The sequence below is a fragment of the Rhinoderma darwinii genome, chromosome 2, assembly GCF_050947455.1.
Source record: "Rhinoderma darwinii isolate aRhiDar2 chromosome 2, aRhiDar2.hap1, whole genome shotgun sequence".
Taxonomy (NCBI): domain Eukaryota; kingdom Metazoa; phylum Chordata; class Amphibia; order Anura; family Rhinodermatidae; genus Rhinoderma; species Rhinoderma darwinii.
In genome coordinates, this window is record NC_134688.1 from 242,515,281 (window position 1) to 242,531,003 (window position 15,723).

The 15,723-nt window shown below is 38.1% G+C and overlaps 1 protein-coding gene across 1 annotated transcript in view; it reads right to left on the reverse strand.

The window, feature by feature from the left end:
- Positions 1-924: 924 nt before the first annotated feature.
- The window catches only part of CA4 (carbonic anhydrase 4), a 42,987-nt gene continuing 28,188 nt past the window's right edge, over positions 925-15,723 (reverse strand). Inside the window, exons 3-8 of the mRNA XM_075850430.1 lie at positions 8,500-8,664; positions 7,607-7,758; positions 5,044-5,139; positions 4,624-4,687; positions 2,620-2,783; positions 925-1,822 (exon numbers count right to left, since the gene is read on the reverse strand). Coding sequence (XP_075706545.1) covers positions 1,643-1,822; positions 2,620-2,783; positions 4,624-4,687; positions 5,044-5,139; positions 7,607-7,758; positions 8,500-8,664 — 821 coding nt within the window. The 3' untranslated portion in view covers positions 925-1,642. The remainder of the gene's footprint in view (positions 1,823-2,619; positions 2,784-4,623; positions 4,688-5,043; positions 5,140-7,606; positions 7,759-8,499; positions 8,665-15,723) is intronic.

The following is a 15,723-nucleotide window of genomic DNA, read 5'->3' on the forward strand; positions in this document are numbered from 1 at the left end:
AAGGGTCAAGACAGACGGCGTACATCCCCAAAAAATTTTTGTCTGGTGGTTCTGAACGCAGTTTCTGCATTCCTCCTGAAAAGAAAGAGAACCCGCTCAGTTCAAGGCTACCGTTAAATTATCGTTGCCTAAGGGTATGTTCACACGAGGTCATTACGTCCGTAATTGACGGATGTATTTCGGCCGCAAGTACCGGACCGAACACAGTGCAGGGAGTCGGGCTCCTAGCATCATAGCGTTCTACAGTACGGGACAGTTGTCCTGCAGCGAGGCAGGGACTCCTAGCATCGTACATAACTATGATGCTAGGAGCATATTCTCATATTTGGCTCTTTAAGCCGTTTTAGGGCTCACGCACATAGCAAACCTGTGAACATAGAGCCTGATTGGTGGTACCATGAGTCCTTATGGCTCTGTATTAAGGAGCCATAGGAATTCTGTGTGCCACTGTATTGTGCCTCTGTACGGCCACTTATTTCCCTATAGAAGTTTGTGAATTCATTTGGAATTGTACAGTAAGCTCCTATAGATTTATATGGTTGTTTTATTATGGGTTTGTAAAACAAGAACATATATTCTTACAAAAAGATATAGCTGTAGACTTTCATTTCCTTTTTCGATTCAATTTTACATTTTTCGTATAAATGGACATCATAAGAACACTACCCAACGCAACACTGATCTCTTCCAGAAGATATTTCATTTATTGCAACATTTTCAGATTCAACTTTTTAGTGTATAGACTAATGTCATCATTTCTCAGTAAAGTTCACAATAAAAAAGAATGACATGACCGCACAATCTTGATGCGGTTCTGACTGCATTTCATTATAAACTCCAGTTCTTTCAGTGTAACACAGTGCGCATATTCTAGCTCTCAAATAAAATAAAAAAAAGAAGACTAAATGGTAACAAGCTTTAAAATTCCAGTGAAATGGTAAAACATTTTATTAGTATCAGTCCTTAGCGCATACAGTACATATAATTTCTAGAGTTTTATTCAGTCACAGTTTCCTTGCTCAACTGAGCTTACAATCTTATCTTCAGTGGGCACAGAGTGAGTTGTCCAAAGCAGATATTCAAATACTACATAGTACTTGGCATTATTAGTTCTAAGGTACTGTAAAAAAAAAATCTACAATATATCGACCTCAGACTTCTGTTTTATTTTCTTTAAAATACTAATACCCTTCAAAATAGAAAACATTGCATATTATTATGATTCTAGATTTTATTTTTTTCCAGTGTATATCAGATTATTAAATAACTGTATATGCATAGCAGGGAAATGTAAAAATAACTTACAATATATTCATATATTATATGCACTTTAGTATATTCAATATATATTTATTGCTACACGCTTATTTTTACATAACTTGTAATAATTACATTGTGATTGTTTATATGGTTATAATACAATGTTGAATTTGGAGAGGTCTTATTAATGAATTTAAGCCTGAGTTGTGTTCTGCTTACTAAGCCATGAACTTAGTGCAAACTGATGAAGGAATTAAATGGTATATGAAGTGGGCATGATTCGGGATACATTTTTACCTAATGCCCATTTGTACATCCAATGTGTTTCAAAATATTGCTACGCACCAACTCAACATGAGTTTAAGGTGGATGCTGAACCTCTTTAGGATATTGATGTTAAATAAAACACAAATAATGACATCAGCAAATATCTAGTATGAGGCAATATCGCATCAACGCCAGAAGTATAGACCGTTCTTTCATTCAGCTTTTGAAGAGGCCTGAAATTCTCAGTCATAACTTGGTCTCCTGTGTAGAATAACTTTGTATAGAAAGCTTCAATCTGTAGAGACAAAATAATAAAACCATAAGTTTATCATATGTATTACAGAAATATTGTTATGTTATGTTTATAATGAATATATTTCTATGCATATAAGTAGCAAATGTTATAAAGTAATTTGTAAAGGTATACAAATCTTCACAGACTGAACATGAAGCTTATGTTGTGCACTTTAAAAAAATAAATAAGAAATATCATGCATATTTAGTTTTTTACGTTTTTCAGCTAAATTTATTTGTACATAAATACAGTTAATATGGAAGTATGGCTTCGCTCACATCTGCGTCAGGGTCCCGTTCTGACATTTTGGCGGAGCTTTCCGTCAGAACGGGACCCTGACTGAAACAAACGGAAACCACAGGTTTCCGTTTGCATCATCATTGACTTCAATTGTGACTTATCCGGTGCCAATGGTTTCCGTTTGTATCAGTTGTGCAAGGGTTCGATTACGCTATTGGTTCCATCAAAACGACAGAACCCTGGCACAACTGAGACAAACGGAAACCATTGGCACCGGATCCGTCACCATTGAAATCCATAGTGATGGAAACGGAAACCTATGGTTTCCATTTGTTTCAGTCAGGGCTCCATTGTGACGGAAAGCTAAGACAGAACGTCAGAATAGAGCCCTGATGCAGATGTGAACGAAGCCTAAGAAATAGATACATGTATGGTTTAAGTCCTTCCAAGTCTCCTTCCCTGGCAGTGTCATCAATGCAAAAAATATGTCTTGACCCTAGAAAAACCCCTAACTTTTGTTTAAAAAAATATTTGCAGATAATTTTAAAACATTTTACCTGACTTTTACTCAGCTTGATTGTTGTAGGAAACACTGTCCAAGTGACAGTCTCATTACATAGTGGAGTAGTAAGTGAGCCTTCATATCTGTAAAAAAGTTTCAGATCCTCTTCTTTTGGAATCAAGTCTTGTAGCTTTACATTAGAAATAGTGGCACTGTTACCTGGAATTTTAAAAAAAAGTGTTTATTTTGTTTTCTGAATAACTGAAGATTCCTAATATAATGGAATGAGATTTTATTAAAGAGAATCTGTCGAGGAGGTACATTCATGTAGCCTGCACCGGGTCACTCAGAATCTACTGCTCCCGCTAAAACAGAGGCTATTGTCTGGGACTTCAAGCTGCAGACATTTTCATTTAATCTTTGCAAGTGATTGCCCCATTGTAGAGGTGCCACCTTATTTGCCATTGTGCTTGAGCACAACAGGAGTGACACTTTGTGCGCTTGTGTGCCAAAGTGCAGTGACACATATGATGGCACCTTTATAGCTCCGGACACTGGCCACTGCATGATTATTGTGCAGTGTATTCTAATAATAAGCACGGTGGAATGTACTATATTTCACATGCAAGTTATTTCCCACTATCAGCAATGTCTACAAATCATACATTCTATTCCTTCTATTAAAACATCATTTATTTCCCATTTATTGTGTTTTGTGCAATCCTAATTTTGCATGAGTGTCTGGCAGACCACAACTTCTGTTTTTATGCACCATAATGATGATTATTTATAAAGCACTATTGTCTCATTTTAGAACACTAATTATTATACTAACGGTAGTAAATATAAGGGAAAAAATGTCACAATACAAACTTTCCTGTGATCCTGATTTTTATGTAAGGGGGAAGGTTGGGTTTTTAAAGCGGACCTGTCACTAGATCATATAAGCAGAACTGGTTAATTGACCTGAATAGCGCTGTCTCCCTGTTGTGTTTTTTTTCTTCCCTGCCCCCCCCCCCTCCCCATTCCAGAGATATGACCCACTGTTTTGTTAGCTCCCTATGTGCTATTTTGCTGTAGTTACACAAGGGGGTGGAGCTATCTTCCCTGCCTCTGATGCTTACCAATCAGCGCTAGGCAGCTTGAGGGTAGTTCACGCCCTATTGGTTAACTACAGCAAATTAGCATAGAGGGAGTCAACACAACAGTGGGCCATATCTCTGGAATGGGCCATCTATGAAAAAAAAGCAGTACTGGAATCGGGGAGATAGTGCTATTCAGGTCAGTAAACCAGTTAAACTTATATGACCTAGTGATAAGTCCTCTTTAATGAATCTTGGAAGGTGCTTAGTTCTTCAGTTTCAAATTTGTCTTGTCAAGGGGAAATTTAGTGCATGTAATTTAAGCAATCCGCTTTCATAGAGCATGGTAAATATGCCCAAATATATAGGCAACCTAATCTGGTGACAGAAAGAAGAGATGGCAAAAAAAATATTCTATATAATGTCTAAACACAGGAAATAAAAGTAAAGGAAATTACCCAAACAAATAATAAAATTCTAAAAATGTTTGCAATGTTTACCCATAGTGGGTAATAACAAAAGCCAGAATGATAACTCGATCCCCATTGAGCGCACCATGTAACCGTTCTAGCCCATTGTAAATGAACATATGTAGTCATCCGTCTGTATACCAGGTAGGGTGAGAATCTGTAAAAATGATGAGATTAAAGAGTCTGGAGACTACAGCCCAGGTCAGCGAGCTTCTCAGTAGCTAGCGTCTTGCCCAAGTAGCCAATATGCAATGATTTTCTATCAAAAAACAAGTAATCAGTAACAAGAAAAAAATAAATAGAGGGGTTAGGGAAAAGCAGGTACAGGGGGGGGGGGTGGGTGTAAAGGGGATGGGTTGATGCTCGGCTCATCCAACACTGCTACCCATTTTTAATTTAATGCTGCATTTACAGCAATGGACTCATACAATCAAATTACATGTAAGTTTGCCTTTTTTCTAATTCAACATATATTCACTTAAAATATGGATATTAATTCTGTAATACCGTATTTGGCAATCTTGTCAAAGCCTTCAACTATCTTATTGTAATTTTCATTGGATGAACACTCCTAAGAAAAAAAATAATAATAACAGACATATGTGTATTACATTGTGGTAATGATACAGAAAACAAATGTGGACTGGCATTGTTCTATTCCCTTTGTATGCAACTCAGTTTACTATCTTAAGCAGGGGCGTAGTTATAGGAGGTATAGTAGAAGCAGTCGCACCCAGTCCATGGTGCCTGAGGAGGCCCAAAGGCCCCCACTGCCACTGAAGACAGTATTATAAATAGCATATAGGACTGTGCATTTGATGAATAACTGCTTTGCATCTATAATATGTAAATATATTCCCCTTGAATCATCTTATCTTATCTATATCTAAAATCAGAATATATGATATAATAATTATATTCACTTACTTCATAGAAGAATCCAAGTACTGCAAGACCTCCACCCGTGGTGCTCCCGCCACTAGGTTCTGATCTTCCTGTTTTTTTCTCGTGTACTATATGAAGCTGTTTGAGAGACATAAGTGGGATCAAAATGACTTCATATCAATGAGGCCAAACTAACTGATACAAGGGATGGTTAAAATACATAGCTAGATGCAAACAAGCCACAATGTTGGAGCGGAGTAAACACAGGTGCAAAGTACTGATGAATAGTCAGTTGTTCACTCTGCATCCTGGGAACTGGTGTTTTAGGGCGTATGTACATGAGATTTTTTTATTTTTTTTATTGATAAAATTTTGCAAAAATTGCAGCAAAACCACAACATTTTTGTAAAAAAAAAACACTGCACTTTTGCCGTGATTATGAAAATTGCAGCAAAAAAAAATAAAAAATTCGACATTGATAATGATGCCCCAATGTGTCTTCATCTAATATATATGTGCATTCACTTTTAATTGTGGGAGTCCAGACTAGGTCCCTTATATCTCTGTTGGAGAACAGTGTGTACTAAGAAATGGAACCAGTTTAAACTATAGGTATAACAAGGTTACTATTGTTGTTATAAACTATTATTTGGTTTCCATAACACGTGTCTTTTAAAAACCACATAAAAAACACCATGTAACGAACGGTATGTTAACACATGGAAGATTTTTTTGCTGAGATTTCTGATTAATACGCCTGATTGTTTCTATTGCACGTGCACTGATTCAAACCCCATTTAGATGTACAGAATGGGAAGGATTTCTGCTATATAAATATTCTGCAATGAAAACTTCCGCTTGTGAACATACCATAAGGTTATGTACACATGTGGCAGATTTCCACTGCAAAAATTCCCACAAAAAAAGGGCTCATTCACATTTGTTTATGTCAGATCCATACTAATTCCATTTTTTTTTTATTGAAAAAGCTATTCCAATACATTTAAATGGTTTAATTCACATCTCCGTTCGCTTATACGCTTTTGTTTTTTTATGCACATGCCATTTTTTTCCATATGCAGAATGTTCCAATGGATCTGTATTGGTACCTTTTTTTTTAGCCTATAGAAGTCAACAGTTTGGTAGGTTTTAAAAACACATGTTCCAGTTTTGCAAAATTCACATGTGCGTATTTGTAATTTTTATTCATATTTTAGAAACATCACAAAAAATAGCATCCTATAACAAATGGTACAAAAACAGATGAAAACGGAAAATTCATAAGATCTGTTTTACGCATTTGTATTTGATCTGTATTTTTAAACGCAAGTGTGAAGGAGCCCTAGTAATGTGAACTTGCTGTAGAAACAACGCCATTCAAAAGTATGGAATAAATTTCTACAACAAATTGATATGTTCAAACTGCTATTTTCATGGAATTCATGAAAAATATTTTCCTGTAATTTCTAGCCCCCCCCCCCTCCAAAAAAACACAGAGAAAAAAATCACTGCAGCAAAGCTGTAAAAACACCACCTATGAACCTACCCTTAGTCCTCAGGCACAAAAGCGTATTTGAGATCCGTATCACACAGCTCCGGGATACAGTGTTAACACATGAGGCCATGCAAATCACCTTATACAAATAGCATGCTCCATACATTTAGGCCCCATGCACACGACCGTAAAAATTGTCCGTAATTGCGGACCGTAATTAAGGTCCGCAATGATGGACCCATTCACTTCTATTGAACACGTACACCTTCCCGTATATTTGCGGGAAGGTGTCCGGGCCGTAGAAGTGTACAAGTTATTGAACATGTCCGTTCTTTTGCTTTTTATGGGCCGTGCTCCCATACTTTTACTGGCCGTGATTACAGGCACGGCCGTGTGCATGGGGCTTCGCTCAGCCGTGTCCATGGGGCCTAAGTTAACCAAAAAATTGACCAAAAAACTGTAGTTGCACCACAGTATAGTAGTAAGAGATGGGGTAATTTTAACTTTTAGGATGTAGATGGACAAGTATGTAGCAGTAGGCCATGTTTTTCCCTCTCAGCAACTGGACAATAAGGGCATTTTCAGACGTGGCGCAATTGCTGTAGAATTCCGCTGCGGACATTCTGCAGCATGCATGGCCGCCAGCTGAGAATTAGAGGATTTTTACTGCAGATTATAGCCTATGCAATGCAAAAACTGAAATCTGTGGCAAGTCCGCAGTGATATTCGCAACATCTGAATTACCGGTCAAATATGCAAATGTTGCTGCAGATGTAATTCTGCCACGTCTGAACATGCCCTAAAGCCTCTATTAACAAGCACCATTTTGGCAGTATGTACTAACTTCAAATGTCTATCACTACTAATGAAAATTATATATCTTGGGTGAATGTGATAAGTGGAGTTTAATAAATGTACATATTTTTTGCTTGCCATATTTACATATATACAATTATGGTCAGTATCACATATTCAATAATATAATGATTATATGTGTTATATAGTTACATAGTTAGTATGGTTGAAAAAAGACACATGTCCATCATATAAGATTATATTATAATCTTAAATATTTTTCTACAGATTTTTCAAATTCATTGAAAATTTTACCTCAATTGGATATTTTCTTCCATTTAGACTGTGTTCCGATCCAAGCTTTTCTTGGCTACCCCAATGGAAATGGAGCTGTGAAGCTGTATATGTACCTGAAAGGCCTCCTCCAGAAATTTCTATTGTTCCTTGACCATCTAGAGCTAGCTGAGCTAAGAATAAAATATTAACAATACTTTTACCATTTGACCACAGAGACTGAAGAATTAAAATCGTAGTATCGATTTTATTACATATCCAAAAATCATGATATATGTTTACAATAGTTTACATGTGGGACAAGTCAGTGTAAATTCATTTGGGATTGTAAAGATGAAGACGTGAATTTGAGAGCACAAAATAAACATTACCCTCTGAAAACTTGTCACTCCAGATCACAACCTTTAGGTTTTTTCTTATATGTGCATCATTTGTCATAGACAGTGGGGGTACACATAATTTTTGCAACTTCTGCCACCATATGTGGCATGGAACAGGAACCCAGTAGGTAGGAGGGCTCTCGGGCAACTTAACAGCAAACTTGCTACTGTTAATTAGATTATATGTAAGGGACTGAGCTAATAAATGTCATGGCTAATAATTACTGGTGAAATGTTAGACAGAAATAAAAGGAGTAGCTCTATGATGAGCCATTGGAGAGCAAGAGGCAGCTATACTGTTCTTGCATGGGGAGCTCTGCTGTCTTTTTCCTCAACATAGGTGTGGGTCCCAGATCTGGGATCCGCAACTTTCAAACATTTATGGCATATTCGTGGATATGCCATAAATGTATAAGATTGGAATAACCCATTAGTGTCTGAAGCACAATAAAGAAAAGTTTGCTGCCTACAACGAAAAAAATGTAACAGTGAAAAGTGATTAATATACCAGTATATTTTTAGGACAAAACTTACCTGAATGACCATTGTTTTTTAAAGTGAACTCCTTCTCCGTATCATATCCTTCAAATTTAAATGGTTTCAGGTTTGAGTCAAACGTGGCACCACACGTAATAATGTCAATTGGGGACTGTTTCCCCTTTGCACAATTTGCAGATACCTCATTCCACTCGCTTGGCCCTTGTGATAAGAAATGCAAAAGTATGTCAAATTCTGTACGTGAAACACATAATTATTATTAAAAAAAAATGGCTGATCTACTATAGTAACCAACACATGATATGGCTGCACAGGTAACAAAGCTACAGTACACAGAAAACATATTTTTAGAAGGAGCATTTTTTTGTGAAATTAGTTCAGTCACAGGTGTAGCTTGCTCTCATACAAAAGTTAGAAATAGTGGTATTGCCTTTCTATATGTATAAATCAACCAGTCGGGAATGTATTGAGAATTAATTCTGGGTAGTTGAATGCCAATTAACCCTGATGGTCAGAGCAAGCAGCGTGTTGGTCATTCTCCAATGTGTTCAATCATTGTGTTCAATTCCAAAAAGAGTGTAATTGAAAGGTTAACATCTGGATATTGCGTCTTAACAATATTGAAAGTGTAGCCCACCACAATATTCAATACTGCAAAAAAACATGTATGTTAGGCTTCGTTCACATCTGCTTCAGGGTTCCGTTCTGACATGAAGCTCCGACGGAACCTTCCTGTCAGAACGGAAGCCTGACTGAAACAAACAGAAACCATAAGTTTCCGTTTGCATCGCCATTGATTTCAATGGTGACGGATCCGGAAACCATTTGCACCAGATCCGTCACCATTGAAATCAATAGTGATGCAAACGGAAAATTATGGTTTCCGTCTGTTTCAGTCAGGGTTCCGTTCTGACGGGAAGCTCAGACGCAACGTCAGAACGGAACCCTGACGCAGATGTGAAAAAATCTTTAAAGGCTATGTAAACCTTCGAAAGTGATTTTTTTTTTAAATAAAATGGTCAGTCAGTGTGTTTTGTGCAACTTTATAATTAGTTTTTATTGCAAATTATTTTTTACTCTTTGAGATACATCTGCTCTGTATTCTGTATACTGAGAAGTTGTATCATACGCTAAAACCTGAATTTGTCTGGTCCGCGGGACTGACAGTTTCAGTGTCAGCAGGTCCTGCGTGTCTCTGAACTTAGACGTAATGGATAACAGGTAGATCCTGCGTTTCAGAGACATGGAGGACCCGCTGACACTGAACCCGTCAGTCCCGCAGACCTGACGGGTACAGGATTCAGCGTAAGATACAGCTGCTCTGTATACAGAATACAGTGCAGCTGTATGTCAAAAAGTAAAAATAATTTTTTATAAAAACTAATTATATAGTTGCACAAAACACACTGATTAATCTTTTTATTAACCCCTTGATGCATTATCACAAACATGTACGTGATAAGTGTCGTAGTGGGAAGTATGGAGCGCGCGCACGGGCTGAGCGCGTTCCATAGTCAGCGGGTCAGCTGTGTATTACGGCTGAAACCCGGGTCTAGTGGACAGGAACAGTGATCACGCTATTCCTGCTTCCCCTCACATGCTTGGGTCAATCGTGACCGCAGCATCTGAGGCGTTGAAAATATTGGGGCGACATCTCATCGGCGCCCCCACAGCATGATCAGGGGGGTGATGATTGTCATGGCAGCCCAGGGGCCTAATGAAGGCCTCCAGGACTGCCATCTGTCAGCCTCTGGCATGGCTTAACCCCTTCAGGACCAAGCTCATTTTGGCCTTCAGGACCAGACCCATTTTTTCAAATCTGACATATTTCACTTTATGTGGTAATAACTCCGGAACGCTTTTACCTATCAAAGTGATTCTGAGATTGTTTTCTCGTGACACATTGGACTTTATGATAGTGGAAAAATGTGGTCGATAAATTCAATATTTACCAGTGAAAAACACCAAAATTTGGTGAAAAATTGCAAAAATTAGCATTTTTCTAAATGTAAATGTATCTGCTTGTAAGACAGGCAGTTATACCACACAAAATTGTTGCTAATTAACATCCCCCATATGTCTACTTTAGATTGGCATCGTTTTTTGAACATCCTTTTATTTTTCTAGGACGTTACAACGCTTAGAACTTTAGCAGCAATTTCTCACATTTTCAAGAAAATTTCAAAAGGCTATTTTTACAGGGGCCAGTTCAGTTGTGAAGCGGCTTTTAGGGCCTTATATATTAGAAACCGCCAAAAAGTCACCCCATTTTAAAATCTTCACCCCTCAAAGTATTCAAAACAGCAATTAGAAAGTTTCTTAACCCTTTAAACGTTTCACAGGAATTAAAGCAACGTAGAGGTGAAATTTTCAAATTTCATTTTTTTTTTTGCAGAAATTCATTTTTATTCTATTTTTTTTGTAACACAGAAGTTTTTACCAGAGAAACACAACTCAATATTTATTGCCCAGATTCTGCAGTTTTTAGAAATATCCCACATGTGGCCCTAGTGCGGTAATGGACTGAAGCACCGGCCTCAGAAGCAAAGGAGCACCCAGTGGATTTTGGGCCTCCTTTTTATTAGAAAATATTTTAGGCTCCATGTCAGGTTTCAAGGGCTCTTTCGGTGCCAAAACAGTGGAAATCCACCAAAAGTGACCCCATTTTGAAAACTACACCCCTTGAGGAAATTATCTAGGGGTATAGTGAGCATTTTGACCCCACAGGATTTTTGCAGAAATTATTGGAAGTAGGCCGTGAAAATAAAAATCGTCATTCTTTCAAAGATTATGTAGGTTTAGCTAATTTTTTCTAATTTCCACGAGGACTAAAGGAGAAAAAGCACCACAACATTTGTAAAGCAATTTCTCCCGAGTAAAACAATACCCCACATGTGGTTATAAACGGATGTTTGGACACACGGCGGAGCTTAGAAGGGAAAGAGCGCCATTTGGCTTTTGGAGCTCAAATTTAGCAGGAATGGTTTGTGGAGGCCATGTCGCATTTGCAAAGCCCCTGAGGTACCAAAACAGTGAAAACGCCAAAAAAGTGACTCCATTGAGAAAACTACACCCCTTGAGGAATCCATCTAGGGGTGTAGTGAGCATTTTGCCCCCACAGGTGTTTCATAGATTTTATTAGAATTGGGCAGTGAAAATAAAAAAAATCCTTTTTCTTCAATAAGACGTAGCTTTAGCTCCAAATTTTTAATTTTCTCAACAAATAAAGGAAAAAAAGAACCCCAACGCTTGTAAAGCAACTTCTCTGGAGTACGGCAATACCCCACACGTGGTCGTAAAATGCTGTTTGGGCACACGGCAGGGCTCAGAAGGGAAGGAGCGCCATTTGCTTTTGGTGTACAGATTTTGCTGCATTTGGTTTCTGGTCGCTATGTTGAATTTGCAAAGTCCCTGTGGGACCAAAACAGTGGATCCCCCCCAGAAGTGACCCCATTTTGGAAACAACACCCTCAAGGTATTCACCTAGGGGTGTAGTGAGCATGTTAACCCCACAGGTGTTTTGCAGAAATTCGTGTGCACACGATGTGGGAGAATGAAAATGGGAATTTTTCCTTAGATACGCCAATATGTGGTGCCCGGCTTGTGCCACCATAACAAGACAACTCTCAATTATTATGCGGTGTTTCCCTGTTTTAGAATCACCCTACATGTGGCCCTAATCTTTTGCCTGGACATTCGACAGGGCTCAGGAGTGAAAGAGTACCATGTAAAATTGAGGCCTAATTTGGCGACTTATAAAGTATTGGTTCACAATTGCAGAGGCTTTGATGTGAAATAATAAAAGAAACCCCTGAGAAGTGACCCCATTTTGGAAACTGCACCCCTCAAGGCATTTATTAAGAGGTGTAGTGAGCATTTTCACCCCACGTGTCTTTTCCATAAATGATTGCGCTGCGGAAGGTACAAATTAAAATGTTTCCCTAGATATGCCAATTCAGTGTCAAATGTCATGCCCAGCTTGTGCCACTTTTTTTTTATATACACCGTTCACCGTACGTTATAAACTACATGTTACCTTTATTCTGCGGGTCAGTACGATTCCGGCGATACCAAATTTATAGAACTTTTTTTATAACTTTTTGCACAATAAAATTACTTTTGGAAAGAGAATGTATTTTTTCTGTCGCCAAGTTGTGAGAGCCATAACTTTTACATTTTTTCATCGATGGAGCTGTATGAGGGCTTGTTTTTTTTGCGAGACGAGGTATAGATTTTATCGGTACCATTTTTGGATACATGCGACTTTTTGATCACTTTTTATTTAAATTTTTGGAAGACAGTGACCAAAAAAACAGTAATTATGGCAGTGTTTTTGAGGTTTTTTTTGACGGCGTTCACTGCGCTGGATAAATAACATAATATTTTTATAGTTCAGGTCGTTACGGTCGCTGCGATACCAAATATGTATGGCTTTATTATTTTTTTCAATAATAAATGACTTGATAAGGGAAAAAGGGCGATTGTGTTTTGTGTTATTATTTGAAACTTTTATTGTATGTTTTCCAACTTTTATTTTTACTTTTTTTACACTTTTTTTTACACTTTTCTTTAGTCCCACTAGGGGACTTGAATGTCCAACTATTTGTTTGATGTTCTAATACATTGCACTACCTATGTAGTGCAATGTATTGGAACTGTCAGTTGTTCACTGACAGCAAGCCGATCAGGCTCCGCCTCTGGGCGGGGCCTAATCAGCTTACGTAATGGCAGACAGGAGTCCATTGTTAGGGCTCCTGTTGCCATGGTAGCAGTCGCCAGCCTTGCCATCGCATGGCAAGGCTGCCGATTTTCTACAAACCTCTAGGATGCAGCGATCACAATGGATCGCTGCATCGAAGGGGTTAATGCCAGGAATCGGAGCTAGCTCCGGTTCCTGGCGATAGATCGGGGTGTCCGCTGTAACATACAGCGGACACCCACTGCTGATGACGCCGGCTCAGCTTCTGAGCCGGAAGCTGAGCCGGCGCCATCTTGCCGATGTTACCGGAAGCCTCCTGGGCCCCGCCGACGACGGGGCATAGGAGGATTCCGTTACAGGCTGATCGGGAGGTAAGCATTAGCCCTCCGATCGCCTTTGCAGCCACCGGCAACCCAGCGATCACGTTGCTGGGGTGCCGGTGGCTATAAACTCCTCACATGCTGCGATCTCTATTGAACGCAGCATGTGAGGGGTTAATCGGTCGGATCGGAGGCTAGCTCCGGTCCTGGCCGATACCTTAGGGTGCCAGCTGTAACATACAGCTGTCACCCGGTGGTGATGTCGCTGGCTCAGCTCCTGAGCCAGCTTCATCTCCATGACGTATATTTACGTGAAAATGCGGTAAGCCACCGATTTTAATGACGTTTATATACGTGATCCGGCGGGAAGGGGTTAACAGAAGCCTGTACAAATGACTATACAGTGCAATACATTAGTTCCCCTAGAGGAACTAATAAAATGTGTAAAAAAAAAAGTTTAATAAAGTTATTAATAGTGAATATATCTATATATATATATAGATATATATATATATCTATATATCTATATATAGATATCTATATATGGATATATATAGATATATATATATTAAAAGCACAAAGAAACTCCCTTTTTCCCAAAAAAGAAAGAAATAAACAAAATTGGTATTGCAGCGTCCGAACTTTTACAATATACCATTATTTAACTCGCATGGTGAATGCCGTAAATACAAAAAATTTAAAACCGCCAAAATTGCTGTTTTTTGGTTACCTTAGCTTAAAAAAAAATGGAATAAAAAAAGCGATCAAAAAGTCATATGTACCAAAAAATGGTACCAATAAAAGCTACAAATCATCCTGCAAAAAATAAGCCGAATGTAATGAAACAAATTTCTTTTTTTTTAACAAAAAGTTTTCTTTTTAAAAAAGTTGTAAAATATAAAAAAAACGTACATTAGTTTGGCATCACCGTAATTGTATTGAGCTGCAGAATAAAGTTAAGTTGTCATTTGTATCGCACGGTGAAAGCCATAAAAACGAAAACCAAAAATCAATGTAGGAATCACAGTTTTTTCCAATTTCAGCACGCAAAGAATTTTTTTTCAGTTTCCCAGTTTATTATATGGTACTTAAAATTTTGCTTAAAAAGTGCAACTCCTCCCACAAAAAAATAAGCCCACATACCAGTCTATTGATGGAAAAACAAAAAAGTTATGGCTCTTGGAAAGAGGGGAGTGAAAAACGAAAATGAAAAATAAAAAAATGGCTCAGTCCTTAAGGGGTTAGAAAAAAATCACTTTCAGAGGTTTAAATAGCCCTTAAGAGGACCTTTTTTAACCATAAAAGGCAATGACAAGCACATGCTGCTGTATTGGCATAGAGTTGTACTTTTTTATTAATACAGTTGAGCATACATTTCTTTAGGAAGAAAAATAAAGTATAGCTCAAACGTATGCTCCGAAAAAGAGACAGGGACAGCCTAATGATGGACTATGCCCTGTGCGGGACCTTCTGTTGACAATTCCCTTCCTTATATGATATATTGTCATAAAGTGTACTAATGACCATACCGTTCAGTGTCTAATGATAAGCTCCATACAGTATGGTGCCAAAATAATAGTGCCATAGTTTGGCCAAATAACACCTCTATACACTGCAAGAATAATATATTGTATAGTGCCTAAGTAGTAGTGCCACACAATGCCTTAGCAAATTCCACCATGCAGTGCTTAAATAATACCAACATACCAGGACTATTTGTAACCTCTTTATTAATGACCTTATAGTTGGGATTAATAGTAAAAAGTCAGTTTTTGCTGGCGATACAAAACTTTGTAGGATACTTAAAACTCAGCTTGATTTTAAAATATTATAGAAAGACCTACATAAACTGGCAGCATGGGCAAAAACATGGCAGATGAAGTTTAATGTTGATAAATGTAAAGTCATATATCTAGGCTGCAGTAATAATATTATTGCATATACATTGAATGGAATAAAACTAAGAATAAGAACAAGCGAAGGACCTGGCTATTCTGGTGAGGGTATGTGCACACGCTAACTGCATTTACGTCTGAAATGACGGAGCTGTTTTTAGGAGAAAACAGCTCCGTAATTTCAGACGTAATTGCTCGTACTCGCATTTTGCGACACGTCTTTGACGGCCGTAATTGTGAGCTGTTCTTCATTGGAATCAATGGAAAAACAGCTCAAATTACGTCTAAAGAAGTGTCCTGCATTTCTTTGACGAGGCTGATATTTTACGCTTCGTCGTTTGACAGC